Raw genomic sequence first — 20,422 nt, 5'->3', positions numbered from 1 at the left:
ATAAAATGAAATTACATCAAACATCATCATCAGAATTTTTCAAGAGCACATAAAGCTACCATCTGTGAGTTTATTTTATTTTTTTTCTACCAGTAGATGGCAGATGTGAACCATGTTCCCCCCTCCCCCTCACCAGGCCCAGACAAGACTAAATGCACACTGAAGACTGCAAAAAGCTGATATAAACAGAAAATAATATCTCACCAAATGCTGACTTTCTCCGACTGATCTTGTGACCATCGTATTTCCACTTTATATGTTGGGCCGATATGCATTACAAAACAAAGCATAAATTGCAACAGCTGTTTTCTGGTTATTGATGCACAGCACTCTGTATGAAGACCGAAAAAGATATATGTCCTGTGCATAATGCATCTAACATGAACCAAACCCAATGTGTTACATGAAGACATGCTAAAACATGGCGCAGAAGCACAGAGAAGTGAAATAAATGCAGAAAAAGCTGAAGTAGCCAAAAGTAGTTTTGGGTTTACAGTAGCTTTAGCCACATTTCACAGTGCCACTGACTAAAAGTATTTTTGTGAATTGCTGAAATCAGCCTTATGATTAAGAGTACAATTCACTTATTTAGATTTTATTAATTAAGAAAACATTTGTAATGTTTGGGTGACGTCAGTGTCTCACGGAGTGGAGCCCTTCCTCTGGACACTTAACCATGCCCTGAGCAAGGAAACACAACTCAGCTGGAGGAAGCTGCACCAAACAGATCCACTGCACAGGCAGCCCCAAGTGAACTGTGCCAGTGGAAAAGACATCTAGTGGTGTTATATGAGAATACAGGGGCGTGTTGGCCAGTCTAATTGCAGATGGTAGCTTTAATACTTTTGCATTCTTATTCAACATGATCTTAAGTATCTGCCACTATTTTTTTTTTAAATCAGTGTTTTCTATGTGCAGATTCCAAGAGATGGTGTGGAATCACTGCATAGGAGATGTGGTGGTTTCAGGAAATGGGGTGGTCTCAAGAGGCACGTATTGCTCCATGACATCGTTGATCCAGCTGTTGTACAGGCACAGTTTGGTGTACACGGAGGGGTGGGAGGGGTCACTGCAGCCGTGCTCAAACCATTGGACCCCCTGCAGCTGCCCATCACATTCCAGCACTGCCCCGCCATCAGTCTGCACATAGGACAGGTAGGATTTTATAAACCCTATTCCAGTGGTGGAAGGTAACGAAGTACAAGTAGTAAACTTAAACTTATGTAGTACTGTACTTAAGTAGAATTTTTAAGTATCTGTACTTTTAACTTTTACTTCACTGCATTTAAGAGCAGGTATCTGTGCTTTTTACTCCACTACATTTTTTAACTGGACTGAAAAATAAAAAAAAAATACTTTGCATATGATTTGTTATTTTACCATGTTCGTTGCAACATCCTGACTAAAGTTTGCAAGTTCAAGTTTTAGCGTTGAGCAAACAACAATAAATGTACAAAATTCAGAAGAAAAATTCAGTACATTTTTAAATGGGTACTTCAATACTATTACTTAAGCAGATTTTTTCATGTGATACTTTTACTTTAACTTGAGTAACTTTTTACCTCTGTATCTTACTTAAGTAACAAAATTGAGAATTTAATCTTCCACTGCCCTGTTCCCAGTAAATTGTCAGGTACAAAATGCCAGAATACTCATTAATGACCCCCATTCACACATGCACTGGTCCCAGAACATTGCCGGGTTTGTTCTCTTCCCTCATAACCTGGCATTTGGCTCTGTGCAATCTCCTTAGGGACAAGCAGGTGCCATCGAGGTATTTTTAAGCACAAAAAAAAAAAAAAAAACTGTAGTGAATTAAATGTTAGATAGACATTCCAAGCAAAATGATAACACAAGATAAGCAGGTGACCAACCCTACAAGAAAAGTTATATTTAGTCTGTCTTTAATGTTTAATTATAGTCAGAGTATAAGATCTTAAAATCTTACTTCATAAAGAATATGACTTTGTGAGACACCGTTTTTACAATTTGACATAGTTCGATAAGGAATTGGAACTGATAAGAACTGTATGTAGCTCGCCAAAACTTTAATCCATCCAATAAAATAGATACACAGCACAGTACATGACACACTGTACCACACCAAGTCTTGTATAGATTGCAATATCAGTTCCAAATACACTTGCTGTTATAAAGAACCTGACCTATTTTTTTGTTTACAACAGTGTTTTACATGGCAGTACATTGATACATGCAGTTTTATTTGATTTAGAAATATGGCAATGACGCATCTCGTGTTGTTTTTAGATAAAGGAACTTAGCCTTGCACTCTTACCAGGCAGTTGTCCGTGATGGCACTCCCAGCACACACCATTCCGTGGCTCCAGAAGATGAACTCAGGGAAAGTGCTCTCACAAAAGCGGTCACCCACAATAGGGACACTGAGACACTTCATCAGGCCAGGGGAATCATCTGAAAAATGGGGGCACACACTGTGACTAAGGGCACTTCTAAAACAGAAAAGATACCAGCTTAACTATGTGCATTAGTGGAGTTTCAGAGCCTAGGGACAAGCACTAACTCAGCAGTGGATTATCATTACACCAACTTAAACTGTACTGGATACATTTAAATCCACTTACATTGATTTGGGGCAGTGGAGCCCCAGCCGCTGACGGAGCAGGTTTCCCCGGGCTGAGGGCAGTGAGTGGGCAGGGGGAGGGGCTGGACGTACTGGGTCATCTGAGCGGGGAGAGACAGGCGTACCATAGCGAGGCTGTGGAGGGGCGAGCGGTATGGGCCGTGTCGGATGACGTCAGCTACGGAGATATGCTGCTCTGTGCCCTCCGCTGCACCCAGGTTATGTTCACCCAGAGAGGCTATGGAGCCGGGAAAACTGGACAAAACAAATTAATAAATAAGAATAGGAATGTAACAAAATCAAAGTCATTATTTTAAAATTTTACTTATCCAAATTGCTAAAAAAAAAAAAAAAAAAACCCGAAACATGTGGAATATTATTGTACCTTTTCTTCACTGTAAATCACATTAATCTAAAACAACTTTATAATAGAAGTGGAAGAAATTAACTTCTTGTTTGAAGTTATGGAAATGATTCTCTGCTGCTGGCTTGGCCTCTTCATAGTGGCATTTCAAACTAGCAATCTGCAGACTTTCATTTACTTGTTTTTATTCATGTGACATTTTTAAGCCATATATGAAGCGAACTAATACTTTTATAAATAATTCAAATGAGACCAGGAATGGGACAATTTGAGTTCTTGAAATTAATAATTATGTTTTTTGTTTTTTTCAATAAATCATAATAGCCCCTAGCAATTACACATTCCTAAATTAATATAATGAAATAAAATACTAGTGAATACCGTCGCAGAACATTTTTGTAATTACATTTCAGGAATGCTAATCTGAATCTTGTAAATTCTTCTGTTGGTCCAGAATTGAAATTTGCAGTGTGGAAAAGCTTACTGTGCCCTAATCCTTTATTTTTTCCCCCATTTTGGTTGTGTTTACTGCACTGAAAAACATAAACATGCATCCCCCAAGCCCCAGTCCAACGCCCCTGTCTTATCGTGAGTGGGCTTCCATCTCCGCAAACCTGACTCTTATTTGGTCTGGAGCACTGCTTGTTTCCATGGAAATGTTGCTTCTTAGACAATAAGTTTTCACAGTATGACATAAAAAATCCAAAATCTCTTTGGAGAATATTCTGAAGTATGGTTTTAACCTTCTTTTTCCATGGAATGATGCTGGTGACATGCCACCTTCAAACAGTTACAATATTTAATGTAATGATTAAATAATACAGCAACAAAGGCACCATCTGCTGTTTTTCTATCAGTATCATCAAGTGTCTCCTACAGCAATGACAGGCCTGTAATTGTGGAAATACATGTGTGTATGAAAGGCCCTGTCCCATATGTGCAATGAACAGGAAATGGATGGTAATGACAGATCTGCTGCAGTTATAGGAGCAACAGCTGACAACACGTTAAATACATTCATGCATCAGTTCTGTTCTGCAACGTCAATTATACAGATCGATCATATTATAGAGATGTGTGGAAGACGCTGGTGACAGATAAGACGCAGACTACTCAATGAAGTACCATATAGTTTCCATTCTTTCTGATGTAGTTTTTGTGTTCGTTGTTGTTGTTGTTGTAGCTCCATTTACTTGAGTTTATATGGTATTATTATGCCCAACAACAATACCGCAGTATTTATCTATTTACAATTTCGACTTAAACCTTCAGAGGGGGGTAGAGTAGACACAAATTTTAGCAGTGAGAGTTGTTTCAATATTGTGTAAAAGTACAAAGTAGTACTTAAGAGTCAAAAAGTACTGAGGCCAAATTACTACTCAAGTAAGAACAATTAAATCATGAGCAGTCCAAGAAACACAAATGTTCAAATCATTTAATATATATCACATAAAGCTTTTGTCACTTATAGACTTAATTTGAATAGTAACTCAAACTTTTACTTAAGCAAGAGTAGTGTTACACATGAAGCAACATAAATATATTGCTCAAGTAAGACTGAAAAGAGTGTCAGAAAACTACTCCCAGAAGTAAAATCTTATTAAAGGTTGCTCAAGGAAATATACCTGGGTAATTGTAATCTAGTCCTTTACCCACATTTATTTAGTACTAACTAAATAAATGTGGGTAAAGGACTCGATAGTTCAGCCAGCCAGACTTAGGACCATTATTCACTGTGTTACCACAAATGTTCATGAAATTGTCTAAACTTACACATTTAGAGAGCATGAGAATGATGTGATAATCCACCACTCGCTGATGAGGACTCCACTGCAGTGTCCTGCGTGTAAGTACACCTGCCACGGCCTGGAGTGAGGAGGGCACACTCTGCTCTCCTCTGACCCCACAGCACCTGCAAAATGTCAACAAGGAAACTCAATTTTAAGTCTTCTGGTGACACACTTTTTTCCATGAATCCTCTCTATACAAAACTTTATTAATTTGAAAAATAAATACATTTGCATTAATTTTGAACATGTTGGATTCAATCTTTTAAACACAAAATTGATGGATGCCAATACTACTAGTGTCTAAACATGTAACTGTATGCAGGTAGTTGTATAGATGTACAGATGTATATTGTCAGTTAATAATCTTGGATCATTGTTTCAATATTGTTTATTTGGGCTGCGGGGGGAAAATGCAACAGCAATTTGTTCTTTGCAGAGGACATTTTCTTATCATTTTAGCCTTTGTGATTTGATAATTGCATCAACTGAAAATGTGATCATGATTTTATTAATTGTGCAGCCCTACTGTTCAGAGTAAATACAACAGTATTACGGTATTACGTTGCATGTTTTAATCATATGGTGCAGATCTACTCTGTATATAGCCTGTAGTACTAACTGTACTTTAGAAGTAAATGCAGTACATACCAACAAGCACCAGAACAGCCAGAGTCAAGACGAGCTTCATTGTAGTGTATAGTCAGTAGTGATGGGTGATCTCCTCTGGTGTTACTTATACCGGTTAAAAGCAGATTGTGGGTGGGTGTTTATTACTCACCTGCGTCATTTCTCATCCAACTTTATCAGGATCATTTAAACATCTTCACTAAAATATTATCTATATAGATGTTATCTATGTAGATCTGAGTGTCATCTGCATAGTTGTGGTAGGACATATTATTACTGCATATTAACTGGCCGAACAGCAGCATGTAGAGATGGACAAAGTGGGTCCCAGGATTGACCCCTTGTTCTACATAAACTGTGGTTATACATGTAAATCTCATAATGGACCTGAAAGTTTGAAATTGCCCCATTTCTGCACAGCCCCCCGGCAGTTCCTTTTGTTATAGCTCTTCCAAGGAACTTCATAGAACTGGATGTAAGTTCAGTCAGCTGATCTGAACACTCAACTGATGATGTCAATGTCCAGAGCGCGATTTAAACTACCAACTTTCATATCAGTGGGAAAACTCGAGCTATTTTTCTTATTTATCAACATTAGAACATGAGGCATTTTCAAAGTTTATCATTTATGTGTCTCCTACGAACAACTGCAGGACCAGCCGCCGGTTTAACAGACAGGTCAAAAAAGACATAGAAATGATCAGACAGAGCAACATCCACCACACTGACATTTGAAATACTTACTCCTTTTGTAATGAGCAGGTCCAGAGTGTGTCCTCTGTTGTGGGTGGGCTCGCTGACATGCTGAGTCAGACCAAAGGTTTCATCAAAGTCTGTGCATACGACTGAAAGCATCTCAGTAAAATCATCAATAAAACTTTGACAGTGCTGGAGAGATTTTTTTTTCCCCCTCCATTTTAAAGAAAACATACTCAAAAGATGAACACCCCAAATGGCAACCTGTAAGTGACTAAATTATCTGTAAAAACTGCAGACACACCTCCACCCTTTTTGTTTCAGATTTAGATTTTAAGTTGGGTGGAGTTGCTTCCACTAGAACTGTATTACCTGTGTTTTTGTCAAGCCATGTTTCAGTAAAAAATATAAAGACACATTGTTTTTCTTAGCCACAACCTAAATCTAATGGATAGTGTGTCCCGGAAACCAAAGAATGTGTGCACACTAAAAGTTAATCTTTCACTACTATCACATTTGCTTTGATAAATCTTATAATAATTATGTAAAGTTGGCAACAGGTTAATTATTAGACCAAGTAAGAACATAGACCTAATTAAAGTGTCATGTAGACTATACAAGCATTAAGCTTGAGCAGGTTTTCTTTTGTTGTGTTGATAGATAATTTTACGCATGCAGCAGTTTTTATGATTTCTGATTTTAAGCTAATAAAAAACTAAATTTGACCAAGTGACTACACTGTAACCTGCACATGCACACACTTTAAAACTAAATATTAAATCTCCTGTAGTCCCTCGGAGACCAGGAGTCCACTGGAAAAGACTCTGATTCACAGTGGGTTAAATAAAGATCAGTAAAAGATATGTTTCCAGCATGCGGGTTAAGTCTTATGGCGCCCTCTGCTGGCAAAGACCATAACAGCAGTCACTTGTCCGCGGGCCGGGTGTGCGTGTGTGCATGTGTGCGTGTGTGCATGTGCCTGTAGTGAACGCCATCTAGTCTAGGTCGAGATGTAAGTATACACAGCAGTACTGCAAATGACGCTTGTGTTAGTGATGGGCTCACATTGTGATCAATACAGCCTCGGATCTAAACCTGTGCAGCCTGTTCTCTTTGTATTGTAGCTCGTTGAATCCGCCCGTAAACAGAACATGCAGACTGTCATATGTTCAGAGCAGATCTCATATCATCTATATGAATCACTCGTTGCACAGCCTCTTGGATCATGGGCTTGTCTGAGTCTACAAAAAGGCTTTCCTCACTCCCCTGTGTGTCCCTCTGTGGGTTTCTGATTTACATGTTGTTTCTTTTAATCTATTATTAATCACAGCAGACAGTGCAGTTCCATAGAGACCCAGCTCAGTGAAGCTCCACTCTACTCCATGCATTGTTTCCTGAGATGAAAGCTTTGTGTTACGCACCATCACCACTGGATTAACCAAGCTTGAAAGGTCATCTTTAGTGTGTATAAATATTTTATTCATGACAAACATTCAATTCACTGACAAAAACACTGGCAATCGGCTTCAGATCATAACAGTAATGGAAACATTTTTCATAACTGGCTGTTTTCTTAAAATGAAATTCAGATGCTTGCCAAGTGGTCAGTTTCTCAATGCAAGCTGCTGCTGGTTATTTGATTTCACATTGTCTGCATTTAGGCCCAGAGTGGAAGATCAGAAACACTGGAGAGGTTTGGGGTTGTGTGGGAGTTAAAGTTGACAGTTTGAAGTCTGCAAGTTGAAGAATAGAGAGTGGTTGTAGTTAAGTTTTTACTGCTCCTGGTAGAAGATGTGGTAAAGCTGGTCCTGTACGATTCCAGTGTATGTGCTCATTACTTTGGTGGTTTCTTCGTACATGTTTCTGTTGACAACAAAATAAATGGCAGTGGTTATAGTTAGCAAGCTAGTATTATGTTACTCTAATTGTTGCTTGTATTAGTATTTATCTTGATTCATGTACCTTTACATTTGACTAGCCTGGAAAAAAGACTTGACAATGGAACTACTGTCATATTGTGTTTGTCCAGAAAGACAAAAAGAAAGAAAAACATATTCAATTGGTTATTGACTGGTCAAATTCTACACACATTTTGTAAAAGTACGGAAATCAAGATTAATTTTTACAGCACATCTCATCAGGAATATACTGTCCTATGACTTAGTAGATATAGAATGAACATACACAGCTGTGTGTGTTTAAGAACCTTATTTCTAGTTTTATAATGTTTTTTTTGCAATGTGACTTCCTACCTCAATGTCTATTGTTTGCATGCTGCTGATTGGGGCTGGATGATATCACAAAAACACAATTTTCTTCATCAAATTGATCAGTCAAGATATTTGATATATTTTCAGTTGTATTTTGTCTGATTAAAACAAACAAAATGGCTTTCAGTAATAATTTTCTAAACATACACAATAAAGACAGTGTGGACCATGGATTCAGGATTAGCTGTAAACCACTTGATTAAAAAGACTCATGTTATTGATGATTAGAAATGACTGAATCTCAATTTTGACTAAAATGGTTAATGAGGTCATTATTACTAATTATTAATTGCCTACAGCCCTACTCATGAAACTGTCCCTTACTTTGCCTTCTCCTCCAGCTTGAGGCCCTTGATACTGTCCAGGTATCCGCTGGCTGTGTTGACTGCATTCTCGTAGTAGGACCTGAAGGCGTTGGTCATCTTTGTGAGAGTACCCTGCTCCTCCTCCTCCACCACCTGCCTGGACACACGGAAGCCCTCCACATCTGCTCCAAAGAAACAACAGGTCAGCGGGGTCAAAGGTCAGAGGTGCTCAAAAAAACACTGTTGATTGATTTGTTCAGATTGGTTAGTGTGTTTGTAAAGGTGACTCACTGATAGCCAGCAGGGCAGCAAACACAGTGATAACTAGCAGCTTGTTCATGTTTGGGCAGTTCTGTAGAAAGAAAAAAACACTGTCATTCCAGGTATTCTCCACTGGGGGGCGACCTCTGGCTGTGTTTCAAACTTTTATCCACATAATCATCATTATACATTCCGGCTTTTAAACAATTTATTCTACACGTTTTTAAGTCAGTAACACTTTGTAATAATGACACTTAAATTAGCCATGATAAAACATGAAGAAAAGATTAAGAGTTTGTAGGCCTGCATCATCCTTAATAAAGCCCCAGCACATCATCTCCATCTTACACTAACTAAAAAAAACTATAGGATTTCAAGATAGCCTCTTACCAGTATACTTCAGCACATAGTAATAGTCTTACTCACAATAGGAAACATTCATACATGTTCACTTCTGGTCACAATAGAGCTCAGGATTTTAACCAAAGCGAAATCTCATAGAATTTTCATTTATCTTAATAGAGACTTTGAAATTTTTCATGTTCATTCAAATGTGTTCTGCCACTATATACTGACACATGTGTTTACCATCAGTCACTCAGCAGTTTATCGGGTTGTTTGGTGGCTTTTTTATTTACATTTTAACATTGTTTTGTCTCAGTGGACATTTTGCACTGTGCCTGTAAAGGTCACTTTTAGACACAAATTCAGCAACACTCACACAGCAAAGTGAATAGAACAAAGTGTGTATATAAGAAAGTGTTAGTACTCACGTTATCCTGTGCAGCAGAAACAGACTAAGAGCCACAGTTGTGAGGGCAGGTTTTATAGGAGCACACATGTGTTGACTTGTGCCTCCTGAGCCAAAGTGCACTCGGCCGCAGATAAACCTGCTCTGTTGTCCACTTTGTGATGCGCACATGTGGAGCTAGATAAAAACAGATCCCAGGACACAGGGAATCAACAATGTAACTTAAGGTCAGCCACCCTCAGTGCTGTATTTGGTGTTGTTTTTGTATTTTTTAGTACATAGATCATCAAAAGATGTCATTGCAATTTTAAAATATCCTTTCATCCTTTTTTTTTTGTTTGATCTGTAGTTTTAAGTCAAAAAAGTTATTTTTTTTTTCATGAATTTCATGGACATGGCTTGGCCTGTCACAACAAATTTGGAAATGTGATATATTATTGAAGAAAATGTACATGGTAATAATAATAATATTGATAGTATTAATATTGAAACTAATTGATCATCCCCCCCAAAAAAAGATTCTAAATATACAATATCTGCAATATTGTTACAAGAGCTGCAAGAGTAATCGATGATGAAACACTTTATGTGACTATATATAGTCACAGAAGTTATATAGTCAACTCTCCATGGCTCAAATCTCATTTCTAGCACAGAAAAGTAGCAAAAGATTGCCCACTAGTACAATGAATATGTATCCACAAATATTGATCCCCAAAGAGAATTGTTCCATTTATCATGTAGTGAACATAAGTCTATAGTCATTATTGTGACACAGCTGTAGCACGCTTCACATTCACTCAATGTTCAGTGTGTTAGGAATGTACATTGTGTTCAGTATTTTCTATTTGATTATTTTTGAAGTATACACACTTTTTCTGTAATCATCAGGAACCATCATAAATTGACTTTATTTATTGATGACATGACAACATAATGGTAACATAAAAATGATGCAAATAATGGCAATATTTTATTTGAATTTTGGAGGTTCTCAGACAATACTGTATATTTTTTCTCTTGTACAGCACATAGAACCAAACTAATCAGACCCTGAGGTTACTCCACTTTCTGTAGCTGTCTGACCTGTCTCATGATGGAGGAATTTGTCACTTGCATAACGTTGCTGCTACATGAACATATCATTCCAACAGTCCTAAGTCCCAGTGGGACAGCTCTACAGTCTAGAGAGTGTTGAACACGTCAACAGGCCGAGTGGGGTTAAGACAGATATGGGCCAGCTACACGTTTAACGCTTGTATGCCAAAGAGCTACTACAGAAAACTGGCAAATGTATTTAAACCTCAACTGTAAAACTGTTTTTCTTATATAAACGTTATTCATTCATTTATTATTAATATTGCTAAAAGATTAAAATTAAATAGTATAAATGTAATATACACATACAGGCTTTTACTCTACATTAATTTTACATGAGGACAGTATTTCAGAGAACACTGTACTGAAGTTTCTTTATTTCCTTCCAAGTTCTTCCTACTCGATGATTTTAAAAGTCCTGTGACCCCTACTGACCCCAGACGCAGGGGTCACATGACATCTGGCACAGCTGTGGTCATCACTGGTTTGAATTAGCTCACTTTGACTGGCACTTTTCTGCAATTACAAGGTCTATGATAATTGATTTTAACCCCCAATACAAAACAATGGTCCATCTTTATTTGAACAGTAGTCAAATCCAAACATATGGATCCTTCAGGTGGTACTTGGACAGCTCTTCAGTACGTCAAAGTACCACCTGCTTGAGTTCATGTTAACCACTTTTTGTGTCTCCTTTTGGATAATTTCCGGTTTGGAACTACAGCGGAAATGATGTAGTCCACTTTTAGACCTGGTTTATCCCTGTTACATAGTTGATTTAGATCTGGTGGTAGTCAGAAAGCCAAATCTTTTCTTTGGCTTTACTTGATGTGAAACGTTTGAGATTTAAACAAAAAACATTTAGACAGATGCATATTGCCCATACGTTGGCTGCAGTAGTTGAAGTCTATACCTCCTGCCATCTTTATAGTAATTTGCTTTTAAAGGCACACCACCACCTGCTTGTCTCCAAGGAGATGTTGTTTTGCCTGGAATGTTCCACAATATGGCTGCATAAAGACAAGTAGGTGATATCCTTGAGCCTTAGACACCTTAGATCTGTGGAGAGGTGACCCACTCATCATTAAAAGGTTTCTTCAGAGCAATAAAAAACACATGTAAACATTTATTTCTTTGCTGAAAGTGCAAAAGCATCCTCATGGAAATAAGCAAAAGTCCCATACTGCATCTAGTGTTTACAACTTTGTGCACTGTATTTGCTAGTACTGGAATGTAATGAAGTAAAAGTAGTACTGTATTTCAGGAAAGTACAGACACCTAAAATTTGTACTTATGTAGATTTTACAGTGGGCACTTTTTATTTTTTACTTTGCTACATTTGAGCTGACCTAAAAGTTTATTTTATTACTTTGAGACTTGCTGAAAATGCTACGGGGTTTCTTTTTTACATGTTCATAATCTGAGTCAACAAAAATATACAAATAAAAACAGCCAGAAAAAACAAACAAACAAACAAACAATTGATTCATTTTTTTCTGTTGAACAAAATTCAGCACAAATCTGTATTAAAAGCAAGCTTTATTAGACATCAAAATACTTTTACTTTTACTCTTCAAGTACATTTTTAAATACTTTTACTTGAGTAGATCTTTTCATGTGATAGTTATACTGCCCTGGTAGCTGTAATTTTACTTAAGTTAAAAAAAAAAAAGTAGTACTTCTTCCACCACTGTTAGCAACTAACTTCTCACTGTTGGGGCATTTTATGGCTTTTGATGTGGACATATTTACTTCTCCTTTGCCACCCACTAGATGGCGCTACGGACCCAAATGATCTGATCCTAACGTCAGTGTACTCAGATCCTCTCAGTCTGTAATACACTTTGAGACTAGTGTAAACCCACCTCTTCTCCCTGGCATTTAATACTAGTTAGTCAGGATATCTTGGTGTTTTATTGTACTTGTGTTGTGTAAAAAAAAAATCAAGTGAAATACTTCTCCCTTTAAGTATTTCACTTGATTTTTTTTTAAGCATATCTTTTTAACTTTGTGCATGCCCTTATTTGTATTTGTATTTATTCAGTGTGTTTATGTTGCACTTTTTCACCGAATCAAGTTCCTAGTTTGTGAACTGTGTTCACAGACTATGGCAATAAAAGTCTTCTGATTCTGATTCTGATTCTGATTGTGTCATCTGTATATTTGGGTATTTGGTAAGCTATAGTTGTTTTAAATGGGATATATACCAATTATTATTTTCAGAGCTTACCACAATGATTGTCAGCTAGTGAAAAAAAAAAATTTAATTGTACTAATTCAGTTATTTAATGTAATAACTGACCTTTTTGGAGTGTCCTGAGCAAACGTCTGAACCAAATCACCAATTTTTTCCCTATTAATTGGTGTATTTTAATCATGTTTCCTCCTGCATGGTAAAATAGTCTGCTGTGCATGTCCCTCAGTGCAAGATGAGTCCATTTTGAGTTTCAACAACATTCAAAAATCACCCTTGTATAACCCATGTCATTCTACTCTAGTGTAATCAGGCAGCATTGCACAGTTTCATTTCAGTTTATTGAACACACTCACACATATACATAAACAATCGCTCACAGAGTTTGTTAGTGTATCAAACACAGGGCACTGTACATGCACAACATATTTGCATAGCTGTTCTGACATAAGATGGGCCTCCTTCTCTGGTGAATGCTGTGAGGAGAGAGCCAGATGACACTTTGTGCATTGCTTCTCTAAACCAGATACCAGCGTAGTTTCTATATCTACTCTGCTACAGTCGGGTTACAGGTGCACTTAGAGTAGATCTAGTTCTCAACAGGCAACACTTGGTCCAGGACAGCCTTGATGCGGGTGATGCCATCCTCCAGGTACTCGCGCACATAGGGGCGCAGGTGTTTGCTGTAGAAACCAAGAGCAGCAGAGCGGGCATTGTCTACAGCCGGAGAAATCTCCTCACCAACAGCCCTACACACAAATAAATAAATAAGGGATTGTATTCAGTTTGCTGCACTTTGTAGTACTTGTTGTGTGTCTGCAGTACTTACTTGGCGACCTGAGCGTAGGGGGCCAGGTCCATGTCAGCTAAAGCTTTTTGTGTGTACTCTGAGGCCGCAGTGTCTCCAGCTGCTGCCTTCATCTTATTGTAGGCGTTCTCAAGCCTTTTAAAGAATGTCTGCTTCATTTCATTGTACTTTTGTACAACTTCGGGTTCAGCCTCAGGGATTTCACACAGGCTCATTGAGACTGAACAACAATAAGAGATGTTCATGAGATACTTCCTAAATAAATTCTTTAGCAATTTCTTTTCAATATGACCAGATTCTTGAAAATATGTTTGAATGATTTCTAATTAATTATAGTTAGAAATCATTCATTTATAGATCACTTGGGCCAAAAATGCATGGAAGAAATTCTCCTTCAAAATTTGCTATCAAATACTGCATGTATTTGCAAACGTAAAGTGCAATTTAAACAATTTTATAAGCATTGCATTTTGAATAAATTAATTCCTAATATGTTTGTGTTGAGATTCAAATCTCAGTAGTATGGAATTTGAAAAAAACAACAACCCAAAAACAACCTTAAAGATTGAGTCATGCATTTAAAATTTATACAGTGTACATATTTGTGCACATAAAAACAACATGGACAGTTATTGTTAAAAGCCATCATTAGTTTGCTAATTTGTGCCTTTTATTTCAATAACATTTTGTATTATTTGGTCAACTTACCCTGCAGGGCGAGGAAGACCACAAAGACAATTTTGGCATTCATGTCTGCAACAAAAAAGGTGAAAAATGTTAACCTAAAATGTAATTCAAATGTTAAGTCAAATTGAACTAAATAATTTTATGAGTTTTAAGGGAGAATCTTGTGGAAGTCTTACCTGCTGCTGCTCTGGTGACAGTCCGCTCTGAAACTGAGTTGTCTGTAACCCAGAACTCTCATCTGGACGCGATGATATAGGGGGGCACTGCAAACAGACGTCATCTGATCAGCATACACACACCTACACACAGACGCGTGCATAGCCAAACAAAGTCCAATGTACATGATATCCACTGGAGAATTCTTTATGTGGAAGAAGAACTTATGTAAGACTCTCAGCCTTTTGGCTCATGGTGCTGTCCTTGGATGTCACAAGACTTGTACTTGCAGAAAATCTCCTTTGATTTGATTGTGAACATTCCTGATTTGTGAACCCCTCCTGGCTTTATTTCATAACCGCTCACCCGTCACCATATTGAATAGTGTGGAGACTGCAGTGCTATGGTCAGCAGGTCAGTCAGGCCGTCTAGACATGCACGCTGCAGTGGACTCTGACCTGACTTTTGACCCTATACATAGATTTTTACCAGAGACAAGATAGATTTTTAACATACATAATGTAGCTCTGATGTCAAAAATTCCAAAAAGATTCAAGTCAGTTGCTCTTTAGTTCACTGACCTCAGACTACTGCAGCTGTGGATGTGGGGGAGCTGTGCATCTTTCGGAGACCCGCTTGAAGCAGTTTATAAGTAATTAGACGTGTACTTTTGGATGTTCTCGTTTTATCCCATGTGAATCTGCACTGGTTGAATACATCTCAGTAAGGCAAGGCAAGGAAGTTTATTTGTATAGCACAATTTGTACACAAAGTAATTCAAAGTGCTTTACAGAATAAGAAGGACATTGAAATCCCACAAATCAAAACATAAATAATCACAAATAATCATCATAAAATTAGCACTAAAACAGAAGAGTGCAGAATAAAAACCTTTCAGTCGTATGTAGACTGTATTACACCACAGTGTGACAGGCCGTCTGTTGATGACCCACTCAAAATATGTGTTACCGACAGACTGTAGTGAGAGTAAACTAGGCACAAGAATGCATGTTTTTCAAAATATTTCTTGGTCATAAAACACCTTTGACTTATTTTTCGTGGTTATAATGTTGATATCTCAGATCGTAATTTCTTTATATAAATGACAACTATTCTTTGTTGCTTTATGCTTTAATCATTTCTTGTGTACAACATGAAACTACAGCCCAACACTTTCAATTACAGTTTTCTTCTCTTCACTTTTCTCCAAATGGATTGTAGCTGCTGATTTTGGTGTGCACTTTCTCCCACATATTGTCTCTCCAGGTGGAGGCCCACTGGTAGTAGCTGGAGGCCACTGGTTGGAGGTGATCCTCGTAGTACACTTCAGCAAAACCCAGAACGGCCGCCCCTGCACGCTGCACCTTCTCTTTGGCCTCCCTAAAACAAAAAGTAACTTAAAGTATGTATCCACTGCGGAAGACTGTGTGGGCTTGTATGTCAAAGTTAGAACATTAATATACAATCATGAATATTTAAATTTATAATATTACATGGCTCGCTCTGTTAACCGCTCCAGGAGACCAGGAGGATCAGGAGCTGGTGTCTGAGCAAGAAGTGGCCCACATGCTGCAAAACACAGACAAATAATAAGTATATGCAAGGGTTCATTTAGTGTTCATTCAGTGTAAACTTTTGCAGATTTTTATTATCATAATAAATAAAAAAACAACAACAAAAAATGTTGATTAAAACGTAAAAGTATAACTAAAAAAGTAAATGTCATTTAACTAAAACTAAATTATAATTTCACATGAACATTGTTAAATACGCAAACAATAATGAACATTTATTCCACTGAAACAACATTATTTCACTTGAATAGGTTATAGTCAGTCTTATGCTCCTCCCACAAAATGCCAAAGTCCCGATTTTTGGTTTGTATAACAATTTGTACTGTGTAACTAGGTGAGGGGCGGCTGTACTTCCATCCTAGTAGTAGCAAAGTTTTTGGGAGACAAATATTTCCATAACCAAATGTTTTACAAATATTGTGGTAGAGACATTTCAAAACTTTTTTAAATTTTTTTTTACCAATTCCTCATGTTTAAAATACTACGTTGTTTATTCCATGCAAATTCCGCTTGACTCCATTTTGTCCCTGACCCTTCCTTTCAGTAAAACATCATCATTATTAATACCTTGAATCAGAAGGATGAGACCAAGAACAAAGCCTCTCTTATCCATCTGTCATAAAAAGAAAGAAAAAAACAAATTATCTTTACAGTAACGCACAGATACAGTATAGACAGTAAAGTTACATATTTACAGACTTCAGCGAAATTGAGAGCATTGGGTTCACAATCTTACAACAAATATGTGCAAAGCAAACCAAATGTAATGTTACCTTTTAAGTAGGTGTTCAGTGGACACACACAAGTTGAATGAAACAAGTGTTATCAAGCGGTTTTATTTGTATTAAGTGATGGCACACATTGTACATTTGTCCTTATCGCCTGACTTTTATTCCTCCTTTTTCAAGGTTTTGTGTAACACCAAAAATGGAAAACGGTGATTTCCTGTTTTGTCAATGAAACAAGTCAATGGTATGTGATGCGTTTAGACTTGAATTATGGCACTTCTTCTGTCTATTTTAAGGTCAGTGCCCTTTGGATCTGGACCCATTCGGTGGGCTGATACCGGTGCTATCGCTCACACAGATATGACTTTGTGCAAAGGCTGGGGTAGAGTCAATTAGAAAGTTTCAAGTCAGCAGCTTTGGCCAGAGTCCACAGTGCAGCCCAAGGACAGTGGGGTTTAGCTAATTTCATTTGTCTGTTTGTATAATTGGTCAGATCTAATGATGAATGGCAGAATTCCTCATATAGTTCCAACTCTGCCAAAGGCTTACTGCTGTGACACGTTGGTGTCATCAGAGAAGGTTCATATCTGAGGACCTCAGGAACCGACTTTCTGCTGGCACTCAGAGTCAGGACTAAACATGAAGAATCTGTGTTTCAGTTTCACGCAACAAAAATCTGGGACTTTCTGAAGATGTGAGACAGGTCTCTACTTTGCAGATAAAATATTTTCAGTGATGTGCACAACGTAACAGATTTGAACATTGACTCTTTCTCTTGCCCCAGTACCTGATATATTGTATTAGCACCTCTTGAGGTCAAAATAGGTCCACTATGTGCTGTCTGCATCCAATTAGAAAGGATTTTATTATATATTCAGGAAGTGCACATTAGCATGCTTGTTATTGTTTACCATCACGGCAAAACTGCTTTGTTCTTCATAAACACATCACAGTGAATAATTAGGATGCTCAAAATGCATAAAATACTGAGGAATAACTTTGGAGCCCTGGAAACAGTTTAAAATGAACTAGTTCTGTATTTTTACATTTTAAAGAGTAAAGATCTGGTACAGTGCCTTTAATAGACCCTTCTGTTTCTGTAAAGCACTTCGAATTTTACTGGGTTTAAATTATGCTTAGGGTGACCACCTGGCCCTATTTTCTTTTGGTTGTCTTGCACAGCCATTTAGGCCGTTGCCCCTCATCCTACTGATTTAAAGCATTCCCCATGTTTTCATTTATGCCACATTAATTATTAAAGATAGAAAATGTTTTTTTTTCCTTACACTTTATTCAAGACTTTTTGGGTGTACTGGCAACTATTGTTATTACAGTCTCTCTGCGCATGACAATTTATGTAAAAAACATAAGGTACTATTGCAGTTTCGATGAGCCAAAACTTTCCTATTTCATCCCTCCACATCCCTCTGTTTTACAATATCACCCTGATTTTGCTCTACACATAAACTTGCATTGCCTTAGTATTTGTGTGACCACTAGTGACAACAGAAGTAATAGTGGTAATTATTATGATTATTGTAGCAGAAGCTTTGAAGCGTGAGTCAAGGCCTTGGCACTGTGACTATGTAGTTATTTAACAGAACAAGGAGTATTCATGGCAACATTATTATGGCATCCGCGTCAACAGCAGATGTGGCAATAGTGACAGTTTATTTTGCAGTGGTATGATTATGCATTTTGTGCCTTTGTTTGTGCCCTTGTTTGTTTGTTTAGTATTCACCGTTTGCCACTTTGGTGTTTCTCTTTTCTGGCAATGAGTTGAAACTATTGGAAATGGCTGTTTTTGCTCTAATTGTGAATCCCATATGAACCCTCTGTTCTCATCTCAGGAACAGATTTCTGGAACAGTAGATGATTAACTCAGCATAAATAGTGACTTTAGCCAAAGAATTGTGAAATGCTCCAGCAGCCATGTTGGCACTTGCCCTTTGGTACCACTGATTGGCACAAATGTCTGTCAGTTTGCATCATTGGGGGATTGTTGACATGATATTTTTGGGCTTTTTTCAATTTTTTTTTTAGCAAACAACAAATATCATATCATTATTCTACACATTATTTTTGGCAGAATGTTCATTGCATACATTATGGGCCTATGGGGAAATGGGCATACATATTCCAAACGTGATCTTCACATTTGAGAGTAGGCTCTTGACTAGTAATCAATGTTTGGGTGGCCTTGTACATTACCAAACTTATGTAAGATTAACCTGCTTGCATTGACATAATGTGTGAATGCAATAACTATACTGAAAGAGGTCATTAAAGCTTGATGCTAAATATTTGCTTATTGATTTTATGCAGTTCAAGTGAAAACAGACCACTGTATAAAAAACGACAACATTTAATGATTTCTATTGCTTAAAGTTCCACAGTTTAGTAACATATATCATTGCAATTACGATCACATTCTGTCAAAATGCATAGATTAAACTGAAGGGGTCAGAAGTCGTGAACACGGACTTAGTTAAAATGTTCCTGCATCTTCTGGAACTGTTCCTGGAACCAGCTTCTGTGGGCGGAGCAGAGAGGCAGCGTTAGGCAGAGTCACTTTAAAATAAATGTACTAGCACTGATATTTTGTGGACTTACTTGGCTTTCTGCACATTTTCATTGTTGTTCAAACCATCGAGCGCAGTCTTTGCCTTCTCAGCTACGGTCTTTCCAAACTCGCTCATCTGCTGGCCCAAATTGTTAAACCTCTCCTCCATAGTAACTTCTTGCGCCTCTGCAAGATGAAATAACCTATTATTGGCAAACAGCCAAAACGTAAAAAAGCTTGCCTCTTTTAGCTAGTGGTAGTCTCACCTGTGTAGGCCACGAAAGCCAGCACCAGCACAGCAATTGCCAGGTACAATTTCATGTTTGCAGTGATTTTCTGATGAAGACAACAAAAGTTTAAACACTTTGAAATTTTAGAATTTGACACATCCCATATATTTGTTTTCACACATATATGAGTATTATTATGACTTGACTTTAACGTACCTGTTTTGGAGACAAGAGCAGAAGAGATCAAGCTGTGTTTAGATTGCTTCTGTGAGTGTTCCTCTTTATAAAGCAGCAGATTCTAAGGGGCTGACTCAAAGGCCAGTCTCAAATCAATATGTACACGTGGTGACCTCAGTCCACCAGTGACCAATGAGGATGCAATGTGCGAGAGACTTGTTTATCATTTGAATGCAGTCTCTTCTTCAGATGCTAATAAATGAGCAGATATGTTTATTTAGCATATATTTAATTGCATGGAGATGTATTTCTTGCTGATATATGGTAATCTTTCTTTAGGAATCAAAGTTTGTTCCTCTGCTGTAGTAATGGCATCTAAAGATAAGGTGTGATTAAATGTGTTAGCAGACCTATGCTATTTGGAACTAACTTTGGACTTGTCTGCGTTGTATTGTTGTGTCAGACAGCTTTTAACCTACATGGCACCATTTGGCTTCAGTTTGTTAGCACGTAGTTGAAAACTATAGTAACCTCCTGTTAG

At 37.6% G+C, this 20,422-nt stretch overlaps 3 protein-coding genes across 3 annotated transcripts; all 3 read right to left on the bottom strand.

Annotated features, from left to right (window-relative positions):
• Positions 1 to 73: 73 nt before the first annotated feature.
• On the bottom strand, positions 74 to 5,470 carry LOC117383706 (trypsinogen-like protein 3). The gene is made up of 5 exons (XM_033980916.2): positions 5,405 to 5,470; positions 4,740 to 4,878; positions 2,604 to 2,857; positions 2,297 to 2,433; positions 74 to 1,140 (listed from the first exon to the last, which is right to left on the bottom strand). Exons 1-5 carry the CDS (start codon positions 5,442 to 5,444, stop codon positions 940 to 942), a joined length of 771 nt encoding a protein of 256 aa, XP_033836807.1. The 5' UTR covers positions 5,445 to 5,470; the 3' UTR covers positions 74 to 939.
• A 2,071-nt stretch (positions 5,471 to 7,541) lies between these two features.
• On the bottom strand, positions 7,542 to 9,708 carry apoc2 (apolipoprotein C-II). Its single transcript, XM_055227560.1, has 3 exons — positions 8,946 to 9,708; positions 8,674 to 8,836; positions 7,542 to 7,942 (listed from the first exon to the last, which is right to left on the bottom strand). The coding sequence occupies exons 1-3, from the start codon at positions 8,992 to 8,994 to the stop codon at positions 7,852 to 7,854; spliced, it is 303 nt and encodes a 100-aa protein (XP_055083535.1). The 5' UTR covers positions 8,995 to 9,708; the 3' UTR covers positions 7,542 to 7,851.
• Positions 9,709 to 19,260: 9,552 nt separating this feature from the next.
• LOC117383709 (apolipoprotein C-I) lies at positions 19,261 to 20,057 on the bottom strand. Its single transcript, XM_033980920.2, has 4 exons — positions 19,921 to 20,057; positions 19,741 to 19,810; positions 19,525 to 19,660; positions 19,261 to 19,444 (listed from the first exon to the last, which is right to left on the bottom strand). Exons 2-4 carry the CDS (start codon positions 19,793 to 19,795, stop codon positions 19,396 to 19,398), a joined length of 240 nt encoding a protein of 79 aa, XP_033836811.1. The 5' UTR covers positions 19,796 to 19,810; positions 19,921 to 20,057; the 3' UTR covers positions 19,261 to 19,395.
• Positions 20,058 to 20,422: the final 365 nt, after the last annotated feature.

The sequence above is a fragment of the Periophthalmus magnuspinnatus genome, chromosome 16 (assembly GCF_009829125.3).
Source record: "Periophthalmus magnuspinnatus isolate fPerMag1 chromosome 16, fPerMag1.2.pri, whole genome shotgun sequence".
Classification (NCBI taxonomy): domain Eukaryota; kingdom Metazoa; phylum Chordata; class Actinopteri; order Gobiiformes; family Gobiidae; genus Periophthalmus; species Periophthalmus magnuspinnatus.
The sequence above is the reverse complement of the archived record's forward strand: the minus strand, read 5'-3'. Positions and strand labels throughout refer to the sequence as shown.

Coding starts and splice junctions, on each gene's coding strand:
- LOC117383709 (XM_033980920.2), bottom strand. CDS start 19,795: ATGAAATTGTACCTGGCAATTGCTGTGCTGGTGCTGGCTTTCGTGGCC. Junction 19,661..19,740: donor GGCTTTCGTGGCCTACACAG/GTGAGACTACCA, acceptor TTCATCTTGCAG/AGGCGCAAGAAGTTACTATG. Junction 19,445..19,524: donor GAAAATGTGCAGAAAGCCAA/GTAAGTCCACAA, acceptor CTCCGCCCACAG/AAGCTGGTTCCAGGAACAGT.
- apoc2 (XM_055227560.1), bottom strand. CDS start 8,994: ATGAACAAGCTGCTAGTTATCACTGTGTTTGCTGCCCTGCTGGCTATC. Junction 8,837..8,945: donor TGCTGCCCTGCTGGCTATCA/GTGAGTCACCTT, acceptor TCTTTGGAGCAG/ATGTGGAGGGCTTCCGTGTG. Junction 7,943..8,673: donor AAGCTGGAGGAGAAGGCAAA/GTAAGGGACAGT, acceptor TGTTGTCAACAG/AAACATGTACGAAGAAACCA.
- LOC117383706 (XM_033980916.2), bottom strand. CDS start 5,444: ATGAAGCTCGTCTTGACTCTGGCTGTTCTGGTGCTTGTTG. Junction 4,879..5,404: donor GGCTGTTCTGGTGCTTGTTG/GTATGTACTGCA, acceptor GACATTTTGCAG/GTGCTGTGGGGTCAGAGGAG. Junction 1,141..2,296: donor CCATCACGGACAACTGCCTG/GTAAGAGTGCAA, acceptor TCCTATGTGCAG/ACTGATGGCGGGGCAGTGCT.